This window comes from Accipiter gentilis, chromosome 9, assembly GCF_929443795.1.
Source record: "Accipiter gentilis chromosome 9, bAccGen1.1, whole genome shotgun sequence".
In the NCBI taxonomy this organism is placed as follows: Eukaryota; Metazoa; Chordata; class Aves; order Accipitriformes; family Accipitridae; genus Astur; species Astur gentilis.
In genome coordinates, this window is record NC_064888.1 from 21180033 (window position 1) to 21206914 (window position 26882).

Consider the following 26882-nt stretch of genomic DNA (forward strand, 5'->3'; position numbering starts at 1 on the left):
AATGATTTTATACAAATTAGAAATCATGAAAGTATTCCTAGTTCCAGGGCTTTTGCCCAAAGTATGTTGCAAACTGTGAAGTAGAGCTGAGAAGTGAGCCCTTGTTCCCAGGAAGAGAGAACTTTACAGGGAAGGTGGTAAGGTCATGAATGCTGGCAGCAGAGTCCCATGTAGCAGTGCAAACTCCCATGAACTCCAGTTTCACCAGGTGAAAGTCTCTAGAGCTACATGAACTTCCATGAACTGCCCTGGCAACATCTGAGCTGATGCAGGAGTTTAGGCCAGCAGATCAGCAACTAGCCCAGACTGGCAAATCAGTTTTTCCACCAAAGTATCAAGTATGGGTCTTTAAGATATGAAATGAGATTTAAAAAGAACAACTAGCAAATTATTGCACCTAGGCAAGAGAGTGAGGATGACTTAAGAACTCATAGAGGAGATACAGACACTTTTGCAAAGGATGGAGGCCTTCACTAGCACCTCTGAGCAAAGGGGAAACTCCCATTAAGACACTGCTGCACAGCAAACCCAGCACACTCCAATGAAGCACCCAGTTCACCCAGGCCCCTTGCTAATTTCCACCAAGTCCTACATCCCCCTATCATCACAACATCTTCTGCTCAGTTGGATGAGATCTGTCTGCCTGCAAAAGTGTCATAGCTCAGGAGAGACAGAGGCATATGGCCAGACTGAGCAAACTGAGCACAGGCAGTGCCACAGCCCTGACAGTTCTCTCTACCTGCCTTTGCCACTGCTGTTGAGACCTCACAGGTATGCAGCCCCAGAGTAATCTTGGGCTGGAAGCTTCCAGCTCTTTTTGAAGTCCTTGCAACACACCAGACATGCTCTGCAGCCTCCCAGAGCACCTCTGGCCCTCCCAGGGGAGCAGTTCCTCATATCGGAGTCAGACATCAACAAAACAGGACTTGTGCATGCCAGCTTCCAGCAGTAGGTTAGGTGGGCTTCTTTGGTCATTGCATGTGCAAGGACTAGTTGCCAGGTTGCACTAACCTATACCCAGCCCCTCACAAGTGAAGCTCTGTCTCAGCTTGGGAAGCCATTCCCCAGATATCCTCTCAAGTTCTTGATTTCTCTCTTCTCTACCTGCTTCTTTCACTCTTTCTCTCCTCTAGGAGACCTTGAAGAGGTCAGAGTCCCAAGGTCTAGGCCTCTTTTCTTATATCTTTATCTTCTGTTTCCCAGCAAGTCCTTTCTTGTATATTGTGATGCCTGGAAACATTTCTGCCCTTGCTAGATGAGTGTTTTATACTTTCCTCTCTTGTGAGGCCAGAGACCCCTAGGGAGAGAGACTGAAGCAATTGCTGTGCACTGAGGAGAACATGTCAGTATGTTCTTTGGCATATTCCACACAGTGTGAACTCCACTGATAATGTCAGGAAGACTTCAGGAAAAAGCAAGAACGGCTCACCCCACTGAGAGCTTGTACAATCAATACCAAAGAACAGAAAATCCAAATGGCACTGAAATACTTGAAAGATGCTCTTGTGACAGTGAATTTTTGGGAGCGTCTCAGTAGAAGAGTGCACCTCTAGTGTGATCTCTTTAACAATGAACTTTAGGTGAAACAAAACAAGTTTTATGACCACATTATAAATTTCTTAACCTCTGTTGGCCTCTGCAGTTGTTTGAGATAAGGTGTGTCTTCAATGGCCAATTAACACCAAGAGAAGTCCTAGTTTCATAACACAGGGCAGTCTAACAAGTGATTGACTGGTAATATTGACTAACTCAGCCACATGATCCAAAACCTTTTGTTGAGCTAACATAGCCCTTCAGTATATAAACGTGGGCTCAGGCAGCCAGTCACACCCTCCTGAGCCACAGAAGCAAATGGGCTTCCTGGGAGCAGCCACTGTTGTCCTCCTGGTTTGCATTGCTTGCCTGCTATCCTTCACAGCATGGAGAGGGAGGTCTGGAAAGGGGAAGATGCCTCCAGGACCAGCTCCTCTTCCCATCCTAGGTAATATGCTGCAAGTGAAACCAAAGAACTTGGCCAAAACCCTCCAGAAGGTAAGGCTACTTTCTTCTTCTTACTTTCTTCTGCAGGCAAGAAATGTGTGGGACCTGTGCATTGGGACAACCTGTGGCCATAGCTTGATGAGTGACAATCCCAGAGAAGCAGAAAAGTAATGGGGGTCTCAGCTGCTCCCCCTCACTGCTGTTGCCATTGTTGTCCAGGGCCTGATAGCTGGGAACCCTCTCCACAACCACATTTATCATGAGAGGACCAAATCTAGACGTTGCTGGTCTGTGAGGCTGCACTGCCCACAGTGGGATGCAGCAGCAACGCCACTTTTCAACTCCTCCTCCCTATCTGCTCCATGGCCATGTTCTCTCTTGCATTTTGACAGCTCAGTGAAGAGTATGGACCAGTGTTCACAGTGCACTTGGGCTCTGACCCAGTGGTGGTGCTGCATGGACACGATGCGGTGAAAGAAGCCTTGGTTGATCATGCGGATGAGTTTGCTGCCAGAGGACACATGCCAATAGGAGACAGGGCTAACAATGGATTAGGTATGTTTGCTGATTGAGCTCCTCCTGAGGAGAAGGTAAGGGCTGAGGGTGCGTTTGGCAGATTAGAGCTGGAGTGTACCATGCACGAGAGAAGACTGCGGGGAATGGATGGGTCCCACCTGGAGAAGGGAAGGCAGAGTGGGCTGTAATTGCTGGCTTCAACCACTCAAAGAGGGTAGCAGAGAAATGGAGCCGGATTCATCTCAGTGATGGGCAGTGAAAGGGCAAGCGGCAACAGTCACCAGTTGCAGCAAGGGAAATTATCTGCGGTTATCAGTAGTGAATTGTTCACAGGGAGGTTGGGTATGTGGTGGAGAAGGCCAAAAGCAGGCAGTTGGACTGCAGAACCTCTAGAGATTGCCTCCAAACCACACTATGACTCTACCACATCAGTGCTCTCCCAGGGACAGGATTCACTGTCACCATGAGCCTCAGTTCATCTCTCACCCAGCACATCCAAGCCAGGTCTTCCCTCTTCCTCTGCAGGGATTGTTTTTAGCAACAACAAGGAGTGGTTACAAGTCCGGCGGTTTGCTCTCAGTACTCTACGCAACTTTGGAATGGGGAAAAGGAGCATTGAAGAGAGGATCCAGGAGGAAACTGAGTACTTGCTGGAAGAGATCAACAAAACAAAGGGTATGGTTCACTTTTAATACAGCTTATGTTTGCAAAAAAAGGACTATATTAAGGAAGCCCATGTCTTTAGCATAGAATTGAAGTTCCCGTGTGTTTGGTCCATGCACCGGCTACCCCTCATTACAAAGCAGTAAACAATTCTGTAACCACGTACTATTCTTTTTGGAGGACCTTTCTGTGTTACTCAGAGACTTTGATCTGATATTTCCACTAACAACCAGAGCTCAGGTTACCCACAGCAGCCATAAGTAGCCATAGTTTGGTTTGGTGTTTTTTTTTTTTAATGGTTTGTAACTTTTCTGAAATCACAGGAACACCTTTTGACCCAACCTTCATGCTGAGCTGTGCTGTCTCCAATGTCATATGCTCCATCATCTTTGGGAAACGATACAACTATGAAGACAAGAAGTTCCTGGCCCTGATGAGCAACATGAACAACATCTTTGAGATGATGAACTCCCCATGGGGACAGGTACATTCAGTAGCCATATTGCAATGGCAACATTCCCCCAGGGGAGCAGGAGGCCTCCCTCCCAATGAAGTCCCACTTCAGTCTTCTAACTAGGACCCCATCAATGCTTTGCTGCACAGGAGGGAATTCATTCAAGAGCAAGAAGCATGCTCACCAATGGAGTTGGCTTTGCCAGCTAAGTGCAGCTTCCCCTTAGTCCTGAACACCCTTCTTCCCCAACTCTAAGGTTCCTACTACTACTAAGCAAGCTCCAACCACCCTGTCAGACTGCCCAGCCTCATAGCCCTTCTGCTTGGCTCACTTGAGAGTGTTATGGCCTTCCTAGGCTTTTTGCTAATATCAAAGGATGGGGCAATGGTCATGCTAGGGACCTTCCTGTTTCTTTCCTTCCAGCTCTACCAGATGTTCTCAAAGATCCTGGATTACTTGCCTGGCCCACACAACAAAATATTCACAGAAATTGATGCTCTAAAAGCCTTTGTGTCAGAGGAGGTGAAGATGCACCAAGCCTCCCTAGATCCCAGCTCCCCCCACGATTTCATTGACTGCTTCCTCAGAAAAATGCAGGAGGTAAGGAGACAGCATGCAGCCCCAGTGCATCCACAAACATATCTACACTGAGCCCCTTCCTTCTCCTAAGTAACAGAGACATTGGGATGACCCCTTCCCAGGCAGCTGGCCTGTGCAGTGGGAAGACACCAATGATACCCCAGATATTGCCTGTGCTAGAGCTTACAGCTCGGTGTCTGCACATTCAGCAGCCACTACCTGCAGCTGCTCGGACAGCCAGACCTTCATCTGCTCTCACCAAAACACAGGGACATTTGCAGTCTGGTCTTGCAGTTCTTTCACCAGAAAGCAGTTGGCAGAGCAAGGGCAAACAGGCAGCTATGTAACATTCGGTGCACAGCTTGAAAGAAGTTTGCTCTGGGGTTCAGCTTACTGCACAAAGATAGCATTGCATGTCCCAGATGGCTGCTGCACCTTAGCAGAGAAATGCAACAGCTCTAGGCAAAGAGGAAGGCCTGGGATGACACAAGAAAGGGCCACTTTTCTTAGCTCAGGCAGATAAACAGCTCAGCCTTTCCCCTAGGAGAAGGAGCATCCCAATTCCAGTTTCCACATGAAGAACCTGATAACCAGCACCTTCGACTTGTTCATTACTGGAACTGAGACAATTAGCACCACTGTAAGATATGGGCTTCTGCTTCTTCTCAAATACCCAAAGATGCAAGGTACCAGTCTGTGACCTCTTCCTCTCTAGCTATTCTCCTGGGCTGGGCGTGTGTCTAACACCACATCCTTCTCCCAACTTTTCTCCTCTCTCTCATATTTTACCCAAAAGGGCAAGGTCCTTGCACCATCATTCCCCAGGGTGGCCGTTATAGATCCCTCAGCTTCACTGGCATCATCATCAGCTGCACTCCCCTCACAGCCAGGGATGTGACTGTGTCCACATCTTTATCTCCCAGTTATATGCACATTAGCCAAGTCACCAGGAGAACATTCTTTGCATGGGCCTCAGTGGAGCTATGTTCTAGTCAACACCAAAACCAACATCAATGCTCCTGTCATCTGTGGACAGCTTATGGAAACCTGTTTAGGTAAGTTTGATTTTATTTACCCATTTTATGGTTTGTGCCTTTCATGACAGAGAAAGTTCAAGAAGAGATTGACCAGGTAGTGGGACGATCACGAAGACCTTGTGTGGTTCATCAGACCCAGATGCCCTACACAGATGCAGTGGTCCATGAAATCCAGCGCTTCATCTCCCTCATCCCCATGGGTCTCCCTCACACTGTGACCAAAGACACCGGCTTCAGAGAGTACGTCATTCCCAAGGTTAGTGGGCAAGCTTCCTCAAGTTCAACAACAAGGTGGTGGCATGTTTGCTCTTAGGCTGTCAGTTACAAGCCAGAAGCTACAAATGCTTTGGCCTGACCTCATTGTCACCCAGCCCCTTCATGAAGGTTTTATCCTCAGGCTCCTGTAGCTCACTTGCAATCCCTTGTTCCCATTCCATGGGCCAACTGGAACAGTGGTTCTGCCCAACACCTTTGCTCACTTGCTCTGCAGCTTTACCTACCTGCAGAAACACAGTGCGTTAACAAAAAAAAACCAGATCAGTGGCTCCTCACACAAAAGGAAGCGAAGCTGTGGAACTGCTCACCACCATCCAGGAGAGCCTGTACACTGTGCTTGGATGCAAAGTCAGTTGGTGGTTATTGAGCACAGAAAGCCCCTGAGCCACAAAGTGCTTGAGGCTATGTTTGCATTCAAGGGAACAAGTAAAACCTGTTTGCTCTGTTCTCACACACTTCTTGAGGCAGTCACTGCTGGCCACTGCCAGAGGCAGGCTGATGGGCTAGAGCAACTCATGGCCTGGCCTGGCCCATGACAGCGATGCTCATGTTACATCCTGTCTTCTGGGTGACTGTGTACAGCAGGGGAACAGCAGCACACAGGCTGTTGGCGTTTTGATTTTCAGCTGCCTCTGTAAAATCAAAAGGCAGGACCTAGAGAACTGCTCAGCTTCCAGCAGAGGGCTCTTGTGTCATGACTGCTGGATTATTTATCCCACCCCCACATCAATGGCTGGTCAGGAAGAGGGAAGGAAGAGGATCGTGGCATGAGAAATTTGCCAGGAGAGGGGAAGAGAGCTTCATTTCCACAACTTTGTGTGCTTTTGCTTTTGGGGGCTCACAGAAAAGAAGGAACGTAGTGCATCTACAAGTTCATTGTTGTGAACCACTAAGAAAGAGGAAGAATTAGGTGGGGTGTTCCCAGATGACCAGAGCAAGGTGAGGATAAATGGTCTGAGAGGAAGCATTCAGGAAAAGCAGCCAACGACTGTCCCTGCTGTGACATCTAGCAGGGTCTCCCTAAAGCTGCCTCCCCAGAGGAAGGGTCCCCAAAGGCAAACAAAAGGCACTGGTAGGGCTGTGCTGGGAAGTTCAGTCTTAACCTGGCAGGCAGTCGGATTAAGTGATCTAACTTGTCTCCGCTTCATGTTGTGCTCTTCTTCTTGTGTTACCTCAGGGCACCACAGTCTTTCCCATCCTCAGTTCTGTCCTCCATGACAGTAAAGAGTTTCCAAACCCAAATGAATTCAACCCTGGACATTTCTTGAATGACAATGGCACCTTTAGGAAGAGTGAGCTCTTCATGCCCTTCTCAGCAGGTAAAGCACAGGCTTTCTCTCTGTTGATGTCTTCCTCTGGTGACCACCCTGCCCTTCCCTATAACACACTCTCCCTCTTCCCAGCATGGTCCCCCCAGTGCTTCCTTGGGACTCACTGCTCTCTGGATAACTCCTCCCTGCTGCTCCCTTCCCCAGCTGCATCTCCCATCTTGTTCAGGCCTGGTGGCTTCTCAGACCTCCTACTAGGAGTTGCCAATGTAACGACATGAATGGGACCCACTGACACTTTCTAAAATACCTGTCACCTTCCTATACAACCACCAGAATCATCCTTAACCAAGCTGTCTTTCTGTGGTAGCTCCGCTTTTCTGCAGCACCTTTTAAGTACCTCTCAGGCTGCATGCAACCACTCACCTACCAATAGCTCCAACCCTCCGCTTTCTCACCTGTGCTTTATGTCACCTTGCTCTCTCTCATCTTGCCTCCTGTGATCCCTCCTCCATGTTTAAGACTTCTACTCCTGTTTTTCCTTCGCACACCCAGCCAAACTGCTAAGGGTCTTTTTCTCCAACAAACTCTTCTCTTGCAAATGTCCTTAGTAATCCTGACAGTTATCTCACTGCTGCGGCTGTATCCCATAAATAAAGCTGTGCAACACATCTGCTTAGTACAAACTCTAGTCTACTCAGCAACACCTGTTGAGTGCTATTTGCTGTTTTCACTTCCAGGGAAGCGAATATGCCCTGGAGAGGGCCTGGCACGCATGGAGATATTCTTACTCATAACCACCATCCTGCAGAACTTTACCTTGAAGCCTGTTGTCGATCCCCAGGAACTCAACATAACCCCAACACTGAGTGGGACAGGCAATGTACCTCCTGCCTACCAGCTCTGTGCTCTCCCTCGCTGAAAAGCACAAAACCTCTCTCCACGGTATCCTGAGCCTGGCTACTCCTTTACATCTCCCTTAATAAAACCAACAGCAGAAGCATTGGCTCACCTTTGCAAGGCCTCCAGGAAGGCAACCCAAACACAGAGTAGATACATGCACAGAGTAGACACCTTCAAAGCCTCCCAGAACTGCTCCACTACATTGCAAGGAGGCCCTGGGTGACATTGCAGCCTGTGCACTGACGCTCTGTCCACAGGTTCATTGAGCGCAGTGACTGCATCAAACAGCTGATTTTCTCATAAATATGGCTCGCATGGCTGCCCATGACCTGCTTCTCCCATAGCACGTGTCCCACCAACGGCAGTACGCTTTGCAGATGGATAGCGCTGCTTGTATGTATGTTAATGTCCCAGTAAAGAAAAATCTGTTTATGAGGATTTGAGCCGTTATTTTCCTTGGGTTTGGGCAGCGCCCACATCTGCTGTTCCACTGCGGAGTAGGTCCACAGTGCCTGTGGCCAGTGCCCTGTGGGAAGAGCTCCCACTGCTGCTGGGCCCGTGGCCAGCTGCAGCACACTACCAGTGAGGAATCTCATGGTGTGGGATGGGAACGGGGTCCTGCAGCCTGGGGGCTATCAGCAGCTCTATCTGCCGTTCCTGGGGCTGCCAGCCAAAGTATAGCTGCAGCATCCCTTGTAGAGGAGAACACTCCTCCCCCCCCCCCCCCCCCCCAGTTCAGAGGCTGAAGTTCCAGCTGCCTTCATCCCCTCAATGGGACTTTTGGCTGTTCCTGGGCGCTCCTCTCATTTCTCAGGCACACTATGCCCCAGCCTTTCCACAAGCTGGGAGCACCTTCCCTATGGCTCCTCTCTGTCCTCCTCCCACCATCTCCACGAGGCCTACTGCTCTCTCTGAGTCATTTGGAGCACAAGCCCACCTGTGGCCTCTCGGCACCCCCACACGAATCAAGATGGGGCTGCTGAGGCCTCCTGCCTGAATCATACTCCCAGCCCACCTCCCAGCTGAAATGCCAACGTACAGAGGAGAGAACAGCGTGAGAGAGAGGCCATTGTGGGTAAGGAACAGCCGAGAACAAAGAGAAGTTGCCATCACAGGGGCTAAGTTCCGCAGCTGGAGTTGCATTCTCCTTCCAGTTTTCTTGGGCATATCACTTCATCTCACTTATAGTCTGGACTCCTTCTGCCAAAAGAAAAGACGAGTGCATGCTTGTTTTTGCAGGCTGTTGCAAGAAGTACACTCAGGCACCTGAGTGATGAGGACTCCAGCCAACTCTCTGGCTGCTCTTATCTACCATCAGTATCACTGCAAGGATTTAGATGTTATTTATTAAAATGACAGATATTATTAAAATTTATTAGGAGGACAGCAAAACCATGCCTCCCAGAGAGCTTGGGTACTCCAGGAGAATCTCATTTTGCTTCCACATCTCAGAGGCATCATTGCAAAAGTCCTTTCCCCATTCAAAATCTCTGTCCTGTCCTCCATAGAATTTCATGTATGCAGAAAAAGAAAACTCTCTTGATCATAAACTGCGATCGTGTGACCCCTGGTGTCCAGGAAAAGGATTGTGTCTGTTATTTCTGGTCCCAGCCACTATTTGGTGCTTTTCTTTCAGTGATAGGGTGGATGGTTTTCATAAATGGATTCTACCAAAGGTGGCTCTCTTCTGGGCTTCTTTGTCTTTGTGGGCTTTGCTTGTGTTTGGATGTCTGGTTTGCAGTGGTTGTCTTGATCTTAATTTACATAGATATTTGTTGTGCCCTGCATCATGGCCATATAAAAGTCCTAGAGGCAAAATACAATCTCTGTGATGGTTGTCACAAGGTACTTAGAGACCTTGTGAGTACCGCAGAGAATACAGTATGCAAGAATTCATACCTCTCTCTTTGGAAATGTTTGGCAGTATTTTGAAGAAAATGTCATATTTGCTCACATCTCAGGTTCATCTCTCCTTCTCCCTCCATTTTTCCCCATGCAGGATGCAGCTCTAATGCCTGTGTAATCTAAAGCAATGGCAAACCATTGCTAGCCTCTCATCTGGGATTGCATCAAATGGACAGACATGCAACCAGCAACAGCAATCATGTAGGAGTCCCAGGCAATCATGGGAAGAGAGCTTACCATGAGCTCTCTATCAGTCTAGGGCTACCCTTAAAGCCAGTACTTTATTTAGTAACTCACTCAGCAGCATGTGTGCTCTGTTGAGAATCAGTTAATAGATGACTTACGTCTGGAGGTCTGCGAGGGGATGATTCATATTCATGTTCTTCCTGCCCATCAGGATGTTGATTTGTCTGAAGCAATGAACAAAACAGTGACAAACAACATCTACCTACAATTCACAAACAACTACATAAGCAGCACAGGGCAGTGAGAAAATGTTCTGTTACTAAAGAGCTCCAGAACTCAGGACATACTCAGGGGATAAATAACCACACGGGATAATATTGGGGAAAGTATCCAACATATTCTAAGCTGGATGCCAAAACACTCTTTCATTTGGAACAATCACAGGCTCCACTTGATGGCTGCCCATGAGAATGAGCTTGCAGAGGGGAAACCTCAATGCCCGAGTGTTGCCTTTACAAGAACATGCAAAATCTGTCTGGTCTTTTAACACAGGGGAAACCCCTCACTTTCACATTTACACACAGGGAAAAAAAAAAAAGATAAAAAAAAGATTATGTTAACCAACAACAACTATGGGGAAATCATCTCCCTCAGTACTGTTACATCCTTCTTTCTGAAGTAAGGAAACATAAAGATCCATGCAAGAACTAGAGCTGGTTAAAAACCTCTGTAAAGTGGCAGGGGAAGGAAAGGGCCCTTTTAGGTAGAACTGTCAATGTTGGGCTGCCAGTGTGCTTCATGGCTTTCTTCCTCCATGGGCAGGTGGACTATCTCCTTGGTGATGTGGGTGTTTTTTTCACCTCAGAGGAAAGAAGCATGGTGCTACAGAAATCCCTGACTCTACTCCAGCAGTGAGGAAGTAGGCAAGGTGCAAAGACTCACCCACCCCATGGGCTGGAACACAGAAAAAAAGGTGAACGAGCTATACATACTATGAAACACCTTGGAGCATTTCAGAAGCTAAGTAACACCATTTTGGAGTGAGAGGATCCCTACATGAATTATTTCCTGTAGGAAATGACAGAGAAATCCCCTGAAGAACAGTGGTGACAGATTTTTTTTTTTAATTCCCTGCTAGTTAACAGATCATTTGGAGGTACCCCTTCAGTATTTCTATACGAACTTGCAACTCCTAAGCTGAGGTCCAGCCTTTGAGAGACAGAGCAGAGGCAGTCGGAGTGCCTAGGGATGTGCTGAATCAGGTTTCTGATGTGGAGGCCTAGGCTTGGAAGTAGCAAGGCACCCAGGGGATGGAAGGTAGTCACCTGATTCCAGCTGTAGTTCTTCCACTGGCGAACACAGACCACTGCCAAGACAACTGCAAGGACCAAGGCCAGGAAGCTGGGAATCCCTGCAGCTACTCCAACCACCCAGGGCTCATACTAACTCACAAAGACAGACAGTCAGGTCAAATGCAGTGTGATCCTTTAACTCTGTGCTTAGTAGCTGAGTGAGTGGCTACCATACAACAGCAAGAAAACCCAATGTGAGGAACAAAACTGCAGCCCTGGATCAAAACAGTAGCGTTTTGCTACTGTACTGCACACTGAGATGGACAGGGGAAGCAGAGATTTAATTTCAGAGGGAAAACGTTCCACATATTTAAATGGAATAAGTAATGAAGCAAACTCTTACCCCAGAAGAACAATCTGGCTGGACAGTTGTGCTTCCAGATATATGTGCAGAAGTCTAGAAATAAGATGGTTATAGAACACTTGCAAAAACATGTTTCATACAAAACAAGCAAGGAGAGAGTCTAAGTGAGCAGTTGCAAGACTTCAACAACAGCATATAGTCGGTAACACATGGAGCACCAGCTGCACCCTGAGGTCATGGCCTGCACTTGCCAGTCATAAGCAAGAAACTAAACTCTGGTCCTTCCAACAATGGCTCTGACTGAATGGAAGAAATATATGTTTTTCCTCAAAAAGGGGCTAGAGGCTGGAAAAAAGTGTACACAAGAGATAAGCACATATATATGCCAGAGAAAGCTGGATTCAGAAGGAAAAGCAGCACAAAGGGGAGCAGGAAGCCCCAAGAAAAGATGTGCTTTTGCAACAGTCTGTTCTCTGTCCTTGCCATGATGCTGGAGGCAGCTGCCTGTGCAGCCTTGCCTGGAGAATCAGTTGGTGCCTTGACTCACAGATGCAAGGCATGCAGCGCAGGACACCAGCAAACCTAGTGTACCCCAAACCAAAACCATCTGGCTTTTTCTAGCCATTGCAAATGTCACACCCAGCTCCAAATAACAAGGCAGCTCCAGCAAGGAGAAAGTCCATCACACAGGCAATGATGATGGCAGGCACCTTACTTGTTATCCCCTCTGCCAGGCTGACTGACCATCTCAAACTAACACTGCTCCAGCTGAGAGGCACAGGACCCAGCATCCATCCTCAACAGTCATGGGGAGCAGCCTCAAGAGCTCTGCACACCTCCTCAAAGGCCACAAGTCAGCCAGGTCTCCTCTGGCTCCCACAGCTAACAGATGCTCCGTTTAGTCAAGAACAACCATGATCAATACTTGCATCTACATCCACCTTTCAGTAGCTCAGTAGCCAGAAAAAATGCCCTTCCCCATTCTATGGCTGGTTGTGGCTGGACTGATTGTCCTCAATGCCTGTAACTCAGCAGTCAAATGCTATTGAACCCTGGCTGGGAAGATGCAAAACCAGAAAGGGTCTGTGCCTCAGAACAGAGATTATATTTCATGCATAGCAAGCAGCAAGGTAGGATTAGAAAGCCCAGATCTTTGCACGCCCACAACTTTTTGTGGGAAGAGAGAGGAACCCCATGTCTTTTAGCAAAGAATTAGCAGTAGCATGTATCTTAATTTTGTGCCAGGACATGGAAAGGACCCTGTGGTAACTGCTGCAATGGCTAATGGCCTACTTCCCTTGTCACCCCCACTCTCACTGGGAGAGAACAGAAATGAAATCTGAAACGTCATTCATGTTCCCTTTGGTGAAAGGAGCAGGAAGAAAGTTTAGCTGCATTACAGGCTTAGCAAACTCACCTCTTGCTGGATTTGCTCATTGCTAAATAAACAGGAAGACAGGCACAAGCGTGGGAATCTGGGTACTTTAGGCATCTCACCTGTCCTTACTTGCTACAATATAATGTCATCGGCATTAGGACAGTCTGTCAAAGAAGATCCCCATCAGCACCCACCCATAAAAGCAGCAATTTCTTTTCCAGAGCCACCCCGCAACAGCTCCTATGGGTAAATTGATGGTGAGTAGTCAGTTGATCTTCATCCTATGCAGTGTACTTACTGACTTTACAGTTGTGTTGTAAAATGCTGAGAAAGACATTGTCTCCTGCAGAGAAATAAAAAAAAAATTAAGAAAACCAGAACTGAGTATTAGCAATTGGGAGATGCCCCTGGTCAGGTGTGGGAGCAGGGAGGGGTGCTTCTGAAGTGACTGGAAATGGTGACATGAGAACATACTCATTTGAGCTGAACAGGGAAAGCATGCTAGTTACTCCAGAGAGAACAAAAACCATGCCATGCTATTGAAGAACGTGGTGTAAGGAAACATTAAATGGTTCGCCTGAACTGTTGATACCATGCAGGGCCTCTAAGCAGTCAGGGCCTTATCATTTAATGCATTTACCCTGACAGCTTCCCAGTGAGAAAGGGTAATGCTGTTTAACCCCACTATGGCTTGGGAGATGAAGTACAGTAGTAGCTTGTCTTGTAGAACAGCAAGGACTTGCACCTGCAGCCTTTGAGCCCCAAGCTAATCAGATATGCCTGCTCCTGTTGATTCAAGGACAGCTGAAAATGATAGAAACACATTAACTCCTTCCTGACTAAATTGTTTCCACACATAGAAAGGGAGGTATTCAGAACAGTCTCTGCTAGATGTGCTGTCTGTCAGCTGGGATATAGAGACTCTGCCATCCAGGAGGAACGCAGAAGGAGGCTTGGAGACAGTTGCAAAGCTGCTCTTAACCTCTTTTGCTGGTGTGGCTCTACTGCTGGAAGCAATACTGGGTCCATTACATAGGGAGCTCTGTGGGCAGCTGGGGCTGCCTGTAGGGATTGGTGCTAGTGACAGTGTTGGGAATGGTACTACGGAGAAGCTTGGCTTCAGAGGTAGGTTATCAGGATAAGCAGTGCAGGAACCTCTTCTCTCCTCTAATCCAGGGGCAAGTAGTATGCACATCTGCATGTGCTCTTTCAAGACACTTAGATTCAGTGTTACTCCTGAACCCCCACCCGTCCCAGAAACATATAAGAATTAAATAAACTGGAGTGAAAGAGCAAAGCTGCTGAGGTCTCCCTTGGAACTGCAACTCTGGTGCTCTAGAAGGTGACAAGAAAAGGCTGAAAGAGCTTCACTTTGCATCCACAAAAAGCCAGTAGAGAGGGATCTGGTTGCAAGTTGCCCTTTTTCTGACTGCAGGAAGTTCTGCTGCCATGCACTGAGGAGGGCCTGGTTACTTCAGAACAAGGAGGTCAATGCAGTGAAAGCTTGCCAATGAAAGTCTGGATACTGCAGGTTATGGAGAAGGAAGGTTCAAAATGCAAGCAAGCTATGAGAGATTTGGCTCAGTCTAAGTCCTGCAGTCTAGGAGTGGGGCACATCACTGCGTGTTAAGGACCATAATCCACAGCAAAGTCAAAGAGGGGATGAGATTATTGAAAGATCCAGAATTCATCCTCCCATTACAGACACCAGCCAGAGGCTTGTTTAGAAGCATGGCCTTTATATGCAAGCTGTGGACATTGTACTGGAAGTATAACCTTTGAACAGCTTAGCCTATGAGACTGCGGATGTTGAGAAATGCCTCTGAGCACGCAGACACAGCTAGCAATCGGTCACCAAGTGAAAAGGATCTCTTTCAAACTTCTTAGAGGTGCATGTATTGCTGCACCCAGACTGTCAGCTGGGAATGAAGTATAGCAGAGACATTTCTCACCCAGATTTTCTACTGTGTCTTCCTTGAACTTACTCACTGAAATGCACTTTTGTGAACAGCTGACCTGTTAATGCTTCAGCTTGGATTTTCATACCTGCCTCTTCTCTGAACCTGTAAATTTATTTTATTTCCTTCTTCTTGGTTAAAGACAGTGCACTTAATGGACACCATTATTATTTCTAGGACTGTCCATACAGGCTAAATGAAAGATTGAATAGAAGGAGCCACATAAATAACATATTTAAATATGGTCACCTTTCTCTGCTCAAGTTATTTGTGAAACTATGTTTGTGTGTGCTGACTATTTACAAATTTAAGTTGCCAGCTAGGAACAGGTCTGTTACTCCCAATAACCTGATTGGCACCCTTGATTTGAGTAGAAATAGTTTTTCCTAGGTTATTCAATCACAGTTCCAGACCAGGGTTAAATACTTAGTTTCTTAAGGTGGGACACTAGCAGACAGACCATATAGGTAAGCCCTTATTTAAAGGAAAAGCCTGTTTCTGCACTGAAATCTCTAACGGGTGACTTGCAAGGCACTGGGCATTTGTGCTCTCCTCTGACTGCCTTTAATTACAAAATGCAGGATTTGGGATATCCTAAGACCATCATATTTGGAAACAGAAGTGTCTAACCTGCTAGCAAGCAAATACAGAAAGCCATAGCAAGACACTGAGAAACAGGCTGTTTCTCTCAATTGTACAATGGTTTAAAGCCATTGTGTCAAGTGACTTGCAAAAATGGATCAGCATGCAAGTTTGTATGCTAGCCATGTCAGGAGAGACAAGGATGTCCTTTACATGAAAATTAGTGTTGACTTCCAATTTATTTACTTCAAAAAAGAAAGAAGGGGACACTTCTAATCTTCCTGATTAAAACTCCTGACCATTGCTCTGAAATTTCAAAATGTAAAGTGAAAGTAATTCAATATTGTGATATCTTTCTATGCCTGCAGTGCTCCTGCTTTTGCTAATAGATTGCCCTGACTACTCCAAAGTAATGTTTACAGAGCTCTGAGTATCAGTGACCCTGATGTGAGTCAGGTAGGTTTCCTGGCAGCACTAACTACAGCTTCTACTGTCTACCAAGTGCATCTCTTGGGGGAGAGAAAGCCTTATACTGCAGTTGAGGCAAAAGATAAACATCACAACCCTTCCCTCTCCCTTTTTGCCACTCAGTAACTCATAGCATCCTGCTGACCTGGAAACAGAAGGAAAGACCACAAGGAGACAGGCCTCTTCCCCAACCAAAACCAGCATCACTAGGCCCCTGCAGCTCCATACAGAGAGCTTTTCACTGAAGGCAACAGAGGGGAGATGGATGACTGCAGTTAACACACACATCCAGCGATCAGATGCTCTGGATTTACTTCTCAGATTTACCATAGATGCTTCCACCTCTCAGCATCAACTCTCCAACACATGGCTAATACTCCCTTTCCGCTAGCTGTTCTCACACTTGCTCAAACTGTGATTGCTCGTGGGCAGCGACCATCTCCTCTTCTGTGCCTATACGGCTCCTGGGGGTTAACACCTGGCCACCTCTTGGATAGGGCCAGCACCAGCTATGTGCCATTCACTGGATAAGGCTGTAGAAGAGAGAGAAAGGGAGATCCCAAGGGGACCAATATGGGGAAGTGAAAGAAGATCAACAGAGGTTAGAGAGACCAAAGCCACTAATCTATTATTTCTGTTTGTATGCTGTTAACAAATAACTTTGTGCTGCACTCCCCTAGTTCTGCTGTCAATCCAAGATCCTTTGAGAGCATGTTTTCAGTGAATACTCATGGAATTAATTCATTATTACATATCAGAGAAGAACATTGCTTTAGCCTCAGAGCCACCTAGCTGCTGGGAGGAAGTAAGTTTCGTGCTCAGCCACTCTCACCTGGCCATTTCTAAACAGACAGGGTGCCTTTCAGCAGGTCCCATCTCGCAGGACAGGAAATCTCCTCAAGAAGGGTCCACTGCATAACCCAGGGCACAATCCAGGACAGAAAAACTGGGGCAGATGCTAAAATCCAAGCAGATGTCTGAAACTGTTGGTTGCACCGTAAGAAAATGCAGCCAGCTTGATTGATCTGGCTGGGGCAGAGAATGGGAGGGTTCAACACTCCCAGGGAGCTTTTCATCCAACAGCTAAGCACTCCTGTGGCCTCACCTCTCCTGCACTCTGATCACCCCCGCTGCTTCCATCCAAACAAGACCCAACTGACTCAACAGGATGACACCGACTCGACAGAATGACTCCCACTCACCATTTCACTCTTCTCCCTGAGAAATCCCTGCATGTGTTCACAGCAGACTGCCCGATGCCAGGGTTAGCGCTCCTTTTAAGATGAGTTTCTCTTCCTGCTAAAAACTGAGCTGCAGACCTGCAAAGAGGAAGAGACGATGGCATTTCTCTCAGGCTGACTCAGACAACCTGCCTGGGTCCCAGCACACCTGATAGAGCCAGGTCCCTGCCAGGGGCAGGGTCTGGCACGTACCTGGGAAGCTGGACTTCAGGGCGCTGAAGAGACTCCGCCTGTTCTCTGCCTGCCCCATGGCAAATAAAACCATCCTGGCTCCGAGAGCATGCTTAGTATGTACCACAAGTCAGCCTGAGGGGAATCCTGCTTTTGCTTTCTAAGGCTCACACCTCATCTGCCAGAGCACGTTTGCTGGAAACACCAGGACAAAGTGGAAGATTTCTGCTGGCTTCATGCTGAGACCAATGTGTCTGTCTGGTGTGAAGCATCGTTCTTTATCTGAAGTGCACTGTACTACTGGGTACTCATGTTTTTAAAAGATGAAGAATCTCCTGGCAGACAATGGATATTCCCTTCAGCTTCTCACACATGGTGACTGGACTGTCCTTGGACACCTTCTGGAAAATGAAGTCCTGTTTCTAGAAATCAGCAGAGAAAATGAGGACTGGCCATGTCACACAGCACTGGTGGCAGGCAGGCAGTGTGGAAAGAGACATTAAGGGAACATAGTAGTTGAAGAGCAGGGAAGATAGAAGCCTGCAAACGATCTTTACACATACAACAGATAGACCGTGCACACAGTAAGGACCTATCTCACTGTAATTGCAAACATCTGTGTGTTTCTCTAACAGCTGTGACTTCATATTCCACCTCCTATTTCCCACCAGCTTCACTGGGGCTGCATAATTTCTAGTATTTCCACATTGCTTTGGACTGTAACTCTGTGTGACTGAAGGCTTTTGGCCCTGTTCTTGGAAATGATGTCCACCTGGTGACTTGACTGTCAGCCTCCAGGCTAATTCCAGGGTTATACTGTGCCATGATACTGTGGGTACAGGAGGACCTACATGGGGATGCTTATTCCTTAGTTCATCTCCATTGCTGCTTTGCCTTTGGGAACAGCTGGGAGGAAATGCAGTCACCGCCAAGGTTTGAGTGGCTGTAATACACACCACAGGAAAAGTTCTGAGTGGTGGGACAAGTACAAACTGGGTATATGTTGGGGAAAGAACACAGACATGATCCTTAGCAAGCAGCGTAGACATCAAGCAGTGGACAGAAAGAGAAGAAAAGCATTTTAGGTGCTGCCTAGCTACTGTTCATTTTGCTGCCACAGTAAGAATGTGGACCATGACTCTGCAGTAAGGAACTTCTGCCTCAGGCTCATCCTGCTGTCCTTTGCACAGGAGTTTCATGTCCCAGGATCTTTTGGGACCTGCTGCTGAAGGCCATACCCTGTAGTGTAGTAAATAAGCCTCCTCTTCTGAAGTCTACTTAGGGACTAATTTCCAGATCCCTAATGCTTACCGCTGCAGATCTGCATCTCAACCCACTAAAGCATGAGCGCAGAACATGAAACACAACGATGTAGCCCTTTGGCTGACCAACTTGTTCCTCTGCCTGCTTCCTAAATGCTCTCTTGATTGTAAAAGCCAAGACAAAGCTCAAGGGAAATTTGCTTCCTGCAGAGAGTAAATCCTACCCGGTATTAGCTGTAGACACAAACAACAGTTGGCAGAACAAGGGATGTATTAAGAAATTTCCTCCCCTTGAGGAAGTGGTACATGCATGCATACAACAGAATGTGCAACTGAATCCACAGTCTTTAATGAATGCACAGACTTGTTCTGGGCACAGATACATTTGTGATTGCCCCCACACCCTCCTCTCCTTCTACTATTAAAAAATTATTTTAGTTAGCTAAATGTAAAACCACACAAAGACCAGAATACATATACACATCGTAGAGGGTCTGACATTTTTTTCCTTTTCTTAAGAAACTTTCACACATTATTGACTGTTAAGCCCAGTCAGTACAGCAGAAATATTCTACATAGATCATTGGTTGAAATGCACAGTACAACAGTTGTGAGCACACTGTCACAAGAGACACCTGCATGAATGCTAACAAGTGTAGTAGATCCATCAAACCACATTGCAAGCATCTGCAATGAACAAGTCTGGGGAAGATGGGAAATTACCAGAACACGGAACAAAGATGTTAAAGTACATGGGAAGCTCCTACAGTCACTTCTCTCCAGAGTCATTGCTCCCATTAGAAAGCCAGGAAACCTGAACTGCTGCTTGCCACCTGAAACTTTCCTTCCATTTCACAGGGATCAGTGTCACGCTTTTATTTCCAGACCTGAGTCACTGTGATTTTGCTTGAATGGGGGCAAGGAAGAGAAGGACAAACACAGACCCCATCTAGCGGAGCTCACTTCCCCAGACCTGCATGGTCAAACAGCTTGAGATCAGAGGTCTTGCCTGTAAAAAGGCCACACAATTTGAAGAGAGGAACAAAGCAGAGCTAAAAAAAACAAAACAGAAATAACATGGTTTTATACAGCCTGCAATAAAGCTATCGTCAATGGTACAGTATTGTTCACATGACACTTACTATGGCTTTGACTACTGGTCTTGTACATGCACAGTTTATATACATATAACCTTGTGTGTGTGTGTATAAATTACTTTATTTTTCTTGTTCTAAGCAAGAAAATATTTTCATGCATTTGCTTCTCCCAGTATTCACAATACTTGGACCATATTCTGTTCAAGGTCTTCTGGAGAGGGCTGGATCTTCTTCTTATCCATCTCGAAATACCCTCATCTCCAGGAATGCCATTTGTGCCTGACAGTGGCACTGGCCCCACGCTTCTCCACAGTCATACATCAGAGAGGAGGTGTCACCCCAGAGCCTGACAGTACATTGGTTATGTAAACATAGTAATCCTTGGATTACAAATACTTTATTAAAGCTAACATACCTCAGCTTTTAGCTCATAGTTGCCCACGAGTGCCTTAATGAAACATTATTCAGAATAAAGTCTTTCTTTTCTTATATTTTTTTTCTTCCTATATTACAGCTCAATTACAGTGGTTCCCCTAAAAGCACAGTTTTCCCTACTTTTTCCCAAAGAAGTGCCAAGCTACTTGTTCATTCTGCAAGACCATGGCTTGGTAGCTTCCATGTACATAAATAACTGCAACATAGAGCATGTCTAAGCCTTATAGCTCAAAGTGCTTAAGTCACCGTCTTGCTTGCACTCTGCCATGAAGTTAAGAGACTGGGCCATGGGCCAGTGAGGAATGAGGAGGAAGCAGAGAACAGCAGAGCTCTCCCTTTCCTAGTCCCATGCCTGGAGGTTGCACATGTTTGACAGGTTCCCAGAGCTCACCAGAGCTGACCTGTAGCATGGCTTGTGTACCTCTGCCTCAGGGACACCCTGACTATCTCTGGCCCAGCGTTTCCTTCAGTAAGATGCTCCAGCTAGCTGATGTTGCAGAGCACTCCTTGATTGTGGTGGGAAGCCCTGAGAAGAGCAGCTCAGCTGTGAAAAGGAAGGGCTCACATGGAAGTGGTACTAAGGAAAGGAAGCAGTGTAAAGAAGGCTGAGAAAGCAAACATGGGCAGAGTGAGGAAGAGAGATTCCTTATTTAAGATAAGGTCTGGACTGCTGCCACAGCCCTCTGAGCTGCCTTGCCTGGTGGTGTAACTGGAGCATGCTGTCAGCACTCCAGTTGTTAAGCTTTGCCACCATTACATGGTCATGCCTTGCATCCCATCACAGCACCACCCGATCAAAGTACTCCCATTCAGCATATACCATGACAATTACTGCAAATCAGGCACTGGGCCCTTCTTATTTACTGTGATCCAAGCAGCTAGCAGCCCTAAAGAGACTGTCCCTCTGCCCCTGCCTACCTTTCAACCCACAATAACCAAGACAATAAACAGATGGGACAGAAGGAGTGATGGAGTCACAGCCATCTGGTTGTTCACTTATTGCACAGAGTATTTTGGGCTGGTAGGGGAGAGCGGGTGGCTCCCAAGGTATTTTGAGAAAATCCTACCAGGTGGCCGTCCACATCATCTGCTCCAGAAAATGTGTTCAGACAGCTCATGTGTACAGGATGCTTAGGAAATGTCACCTAGAAACAGGACATGCAAGAGATGAAGGCTCTTCTCAATTCAGTCTCAGTCTTCACTCAGCCCCATGGCAAGCTGTGCAAAATACAATATTTATGCCCTGGCAGGTATGATTAGAAGACAATTTTTGGTCCTGGGTATGTTAACAAGAAAGGGTCACGCTAATAATTTCAGAGGCAAACCTTTGAGGCTGGATTTAGTTTTAGTTACTGAAAATACTGTACACTGCTTTTGTCCAGGTGCACAGAAGCTTAAAAAAAACCAAAACCAACCAAACAAAAAAACCCCAGACAAAGATCACAGTTAAAAGTCTCAATCTTCAGATGGGAATGTCTGTGAGGAGTAGTCAAACTATTTTCTCATGTGCAATGCATCCTGAAATTTGGTACTTATATATCGGGCGTGAAAGCCTTTCTTGTTGATGGTGTCGTCTGTGTGGAATCGAATCATGATGGAATCCCCTGCAGAGTAGATTTCTTCCAGAGGCTGCAGAAAAGTAAAGAAGGCAGCAGAGTGGTCAAGTCTGCAGGCTAAATAACTGTACTATGATGCTAGAATTTAAGCTCAGACTGGCCAGGAAACACAAACATTGAGTGCTCAAGTACCTCCTGCCCTGCTCTGATTTCCTGAGCACATTCCCTTGCTCTTTGCATGCTTGCCCTATTTATGTTTGAAGACTGATGCCAGACCACTCTACAACCCCAGTTCTTCCAGTTGGTTTTGGTAGGTCACATTCACAGGACTCTCTGGATGTTCTTGTTCCAGCCTTCTGAGTTTTCTCTAATTTGTCCTAACCTTTTCAGGAAATGACACAATCCAAACGGGACCCTGTTTTGCAGCAGAGGCCCTCCGAAGGTTCATTAGCAACAAAATAACTTAGCCATATATCTTACACGATAACTCTGGTTATCGCCCCCACTGTTATGACCTTATACAACCTCCCTGTGCTTCTCTGCAGGACCAACACTTCCCCTGCCATTCTCTGTCAGCGTGCAGGTAGGTAGATTACTACCCTGCTGCCCTGAACTTCTTCCCACCAAGCTGCTATGCCTTTGTTTATTTTTCAGACCATTTCCCCAATTTGCAAGGACTGCTCCAACACACCTGCTCCTTGGATGTCTCTCTCTAAATGCACTGAGAACCTTCTCCATTTCATTGCTGAAGTCCTAGAGAAATTAAACATAGAACCTCTGGTTTTAAATACGACACACTATTGCTTATGCTAACAGTGTCACTCCTCTTAATGGGGACATAGATAACAGTTTAGGAGACAGCATGCCACTCTGGAGTCAACAAGCAGCTCTGCAAGTCCCTCCACCCTTCGCCCTCACCATAGCATGACCGCAGTGTGACTTGGCTTCAGGCAGGAAGTGACTGAGGATGAAACTGGCCTTTGGAAGCTGCTTCCAACATTTACACAATGCTTTTGCAGCAGGGCTGGGGCACAGCAGCATGGCAGTTCCATGCTGCTGCACATGGTCCTGGGCTAACAAGGGAAAGTCAGTCAGACCAGCTCTGTGCATCAGATAAAATAGCTGTGATCTCTAGCAACAGGAGAAGCAAAACCCAGACAGACAAGGCATTCTCATCACCAGTTTGTGAGAGCTGCCCCTCTCCAAAAAGGGTATGAGAGTACCCTTCCTTGCCATCTCCAGTTATGCCTATGAAATCTCCACTGCCACGGCTTACCCCTGAGCCACAGAAGCGTCCCAGGCGGGGTGCAGTGCTGTCGTAACCATCATAAATCTCCACGTAGTCGTACCCACAGTCGGCCTCCTCCTCAATCTCAAATGTCTGGAATATCAGCTCCACCCCGTAACCATCTTCAGCTACAATCACCCATTCACAGTTCACTTGACCTGGGTAGTTGTTGTCCCCAAACTGAGCATGGGAATACAGCTCCTTAGTTCGTACTTCAGCCTTTAAGAGCCCACCACACTCTGGAGGAAAAAAGAGCACAAAACAGTCTCATCAAAGGCCCTACCTCACAACAAAGACTTGCCATCCCATGTTTGGCCCAGCTGTAGGGAGAGAAGACCTCCAGCATGAAGTGCATGTACCACAGGGAAGGTGATTAACTACTGCACCAAACTACCATAAACCAGTGAATTCTCCAGTCACCCATGAATCCATGACTCGCATAGCGTAGAGAAGCTTGGTCCTTTTGACACAAAACATAGAAGGAAAGAGACAATCAGTTAAAACTGGCAGGATGGGGTTCCTACCACATTATGCTCTAGAAAAACTTATTATGTTATACAGCAGTTACTTAAAAGGAAGACTTAACATGTTCTTTGCACTTATCCTGCAGCTGAAATTCTGACTCCAGGTATTTTACCAGCAGTAAACTGAAGCATGTTAAAAAACTGGGGACCAAAATAATCCCTTTCTGCCCATGCATTGCACAGAGGTAGGCCCGTGCTTGTGCAAAATGCATATGCTTTGGTGCAGAGTTTCCCTACGGCCAATCAGGAAGATGCCTCCTCAGCAGTCTCTCATGCACTGCTGCTCAGAGCATGTTTCATCTGTGTACAGTGGCAGGGATTAAAAAAAGTGAACCTTGGTACAACACACCCACCTCTGGGCTGCCACAGATAGAAGATCAAGCTTGTGTGGGTCCACAGCACATCTCTGCTTCCACCATAACCAGCCTGCTCCGTGTGTGGGCGAATACATGGGCTAAGTTGCATCACCTCATTTTCTGAGGGTTGATGAGGAACAGAATGGGCTGCTGCTCAACTAAACACCTCCAATTTAAACAAAAGAACTGAGCAGGAGAGTTTGACAACAAGAGACCTCTGAGCTGATAAGGAAGCTGGCATTTATGGTATGGTACCAATAACGGTCTGGGAACTGGTTAGCACAATTTACAACCACTTAAAATTCAGGCTAAGCTTATTTGGGAGAAAAGTGGGTCTCATTTTGCCTGGTAAACAACACAGTGAGATTTGCTAACACCTTATTGCACTGGGGTATTGGCAGGCAACCAGCTAACCTGTGCTGTGCTTTGCCTGGAAACCTTTTCTTTGCACAGAAGCATCAGAGTAAAACCTGAGGAACATCTTGTTGGTAGAGGCCACTACAGGCTCTGGTTTCTTGCTGCCACAGAAGCGGCCAAGGATAGGTGACTTGCTGTTGGGCCCATCATACACTTCCAAGTGGTCATAGGCGCATTCTTGGTGCTGTTCAATCTCAAACTCATTGAAGGTCTAAAGCAAGAATAAGGAGAATTAAGACAGACATTTGTAAATCTGAGTATGCAATTTAGCAGAGCATGAAATGCCAAGTGATAAAGAGGTCAAATGGTATGCCTGTCCCATTCCTCCCACAAACCAGAACAGAATAGTGTGCTTTCAGTCAAGAGTGATCTCAACGTGGCAAAGCTCAGAAGTTCATATGAATGTTCCACGTAGCCTTAGCTTTGCTGCCTCACATGGGCGCATGACACCAGTTTTCAACTGCAAGCATTATACGCTCTTATTTTCCTGCCAGGAACCCTGTCTAGCACACCGAATAGGCAGTTCTTCATTACTGCTTTCACTGTGCACAGGGATCCAGGCATTATATCCCCCAGTGCACGGGCCATCTGCACAGCTTTGGTCACGTCCTACCATATGCATCAGGCCATGCTGTAAAATGGGCCTGATGCTTCTCCCTCAGAGGGGCTGGGGACTGGCCCTGCCACCACCTTATGCAGAGATGGTCCCAACAGAGTGGGGTCACAAGGAGGGGTAGGGGCGGGAGGGCATGTTATACCTTCTGTTAACAGAGACAGCAATGCTCCACAGTTGTCATCTGCTGGAGTCTCCTCCAAGCTGCCTCACCACTGCCTTGTGTGCCTCTGAGACCTTCTGCCCTATTACAGGCCAGGGGCAGCCTCCTGGGATGCCCTCCTCCGAGCACCCCACACAGGACCTATGGGGATCAACCTCCCACTCACAGAGTGGTGGGGGAAAGTCACTTCAGCTCCTCACAGTCCCGCCTGCTTCTCCCCTCACGCTCCCACTCACTGGTTACTCACTACTTTCACTCGGTGGCCAGGCGTTGCAGAGATGTCCCAGGTGCACTCTTTCCGGCTGGGGTACTTGTCAGGCCAGTTTGGACTGCTCATCATTCCCTCCGCACCACTCAGCTTGTGCTCACAACCAGCTTGAGAGAGAGACATCACAAGATGGAGGCATCAAGGCAGGTCTCACATGGGAACCACATAACATGCTCCTCTCTGCCCACTGAGACCCTCAACAGGGCAGAAACAGGGAAGGCTTCAGTCACTGAACAAGATCTTTTGGTATTATTGCATAGTTCTGGTGGGTTTGTCCTATACTTTTCTGAGCTAACTTGGCAGTTGGTGAAACGGACCATCTCATTCCCCTGGACCTCATTAACCTCATCCACCTCCTCACTCCCAAACATATTCTCCTGCTCCTCCATCTTGTCTGCCCTGTTCCCGGTGACATGGTGTCCAACGCCTCCACTGTGTTGACTCTGGTGCTATCTCAGCCTTGAGTTGTTTTGCCGGCCTGGAAAGCTGAATCAGCTCATGGAGAGATCAGACAAGGACCAGAGGCCATACACAGGAAGGCCATGGAAGCACACAGCAGGGGTAAGGGCGCAGGAAGAAAGTAATCTTGGCAGCAGCAAGTGGTTAGATCAGATCATCCTTTCTCTTCTGACTCAAACCCAATAATCAAACAAAACAGCAGTGACTAGTCTAATGGTAATGTACCACAACTGCTCCTTTCACTAGCCCAACTTCTTGCTCCCACCCTGTCCATCCCCAATGGCCATATAGAGGGCCAGACTGGGGAATGGATCCAGCTGAAAACAAGGCCTCTTATTCCTTTTTCTAGGTGTTTTTTTCAGCTGGCTGGGGCTTTTTCAGTGCCCCAGCCTGTTATGCTGTACAAACATCCTTCTAACACCAGGCAGAAAGCACCCTGGCTCAAACCATGTTTGAAGCACCTTGTCTTTCCTGAGGGCTCCCTGAGGGAGTGGGGACCTTACCTTCTTTACAATCGTGGCTGTTTTCATGCAGCATGAAGCCATTTCTGCACTGGCATATGTAGCTCCCAAAGGTGTTGATACATTCGTGCTGGCAACCACCATTGTCTTTGGAGCATTCATCCTTGTCTGGGCAGGATCAAACCAACAAACACTTAGTTGACAGTGAGAAACAGACTATCACAGTTGCCAGCTGGGTGTCCCATACCCAGATTGGCAGGTATCAGTGCAATCCTCCAACTTCTGCTGCTGTATTAGTCCAGACAGCTTTTTAGCCCAGAGACAATTCTCTTCAATTGTATTTCATTCCATAAAATGCATCACGAATGTGTTTTATTATATAATAATAAATAGGGTTTGAATGGTTAAAGACTCCTATGTAAAAGAAACCTATAACAACGTCTCATTCTTTTAAAATAGAGTCCAGGAAAAGCATCACACAAATTCACTAGCCTAGGCAAAAATCTACTGGCCAGTCTTTATATTTTCAAGTTTCTACATGCTCTGATAAGCCTCCATCTTTAAATAGGTCTGCCAGAGATCACAAGCAGCCAGATGGAGAAGAGGATCTAAGGTACAAGCTGCTCTCTGAAGCTGAAATATGCCCCAGTAGATGTTCGCTCCTGTGCGTTCAGGACTATTCATTCCTGAATCTCACTGTTCTGAGCATAGGATCTGCTCATGGTTTCCAGTCCAATTTAATTTATGAGCAGTTTATCTCCA

The 26882-nt window shown here is 46.9% G+C and overlaps 2 protein-coding genes across 8 annotated transcripts in view; one reads left to right on the forward strand and one right to left on the reverse strand.

The window, feature by feature from the left end:
• The window catches only part of TLL2 (tolloid like 2), a 321269-nt gene that overhangs the window by 201694 nt on the left and 92693 nt on the right, over positions 1 to 26882 (reverse strand). For 5 of the 7 annotated variants that reach the window (XM_049809777.1, XM_049809774.1, XM_049809776.1 and 2 more), the window contains 5 exons: positions 26163 to 26288; positions 25180 to 25307; positions 24154 to 24367; positions 22848 to 23098; positions 18886 to 21644 (listed from right to left, as the gene is read on the reverse strand). In XM_049809777.1, coding sequence (XP_049665734.1) covers positions 21510 to 21644; positions 22848 to 23098; positions 24154 to 24367; positions 25180 to 25307; positions 26163 to 26288 — 854 coding nt within the window. In that variant the 3' untranslated portion in view covers positions 18886 to 21509. Of the gene's footprint in view, positions 1 to 18885; positions 21645 to 22262; positions 22325 to 22847; positions 23099 to 24153; positions 24368 to 25179; positions 25308 to 26162; positions 26289 to 26882 lie in introns of those variants that run through there. The other 2 variants (XM_049809775.1, XR_007507213.1) reach the window with 2 other exon arrangements.
• LOC126042554 (cytochrome P450 2C9-like) lies at positions 1847 to 8024 on the forward strand. The gene is made up of 9 exons (XM_049809808.1): positions 1847 to 2031; positions 2373 to 2535; positions 3022 to 3171; positions 3483 to 3643; positions 4037 to 4213; positions 4737 to 4878; positions 5298 to 5485; positions 6683 to 6824; positions 7514 to 8024. Exons 1-9 carry the CDS (start codon positions 1852 to 1854, stop codon positions 7693 to 7695), a joined length of 1485 nt encoding a protein of 494 aa, XP_049665765.1. The 5' UTR covers positions 1847 to 1851; the 3' UTR covers positions 7696 to 8024.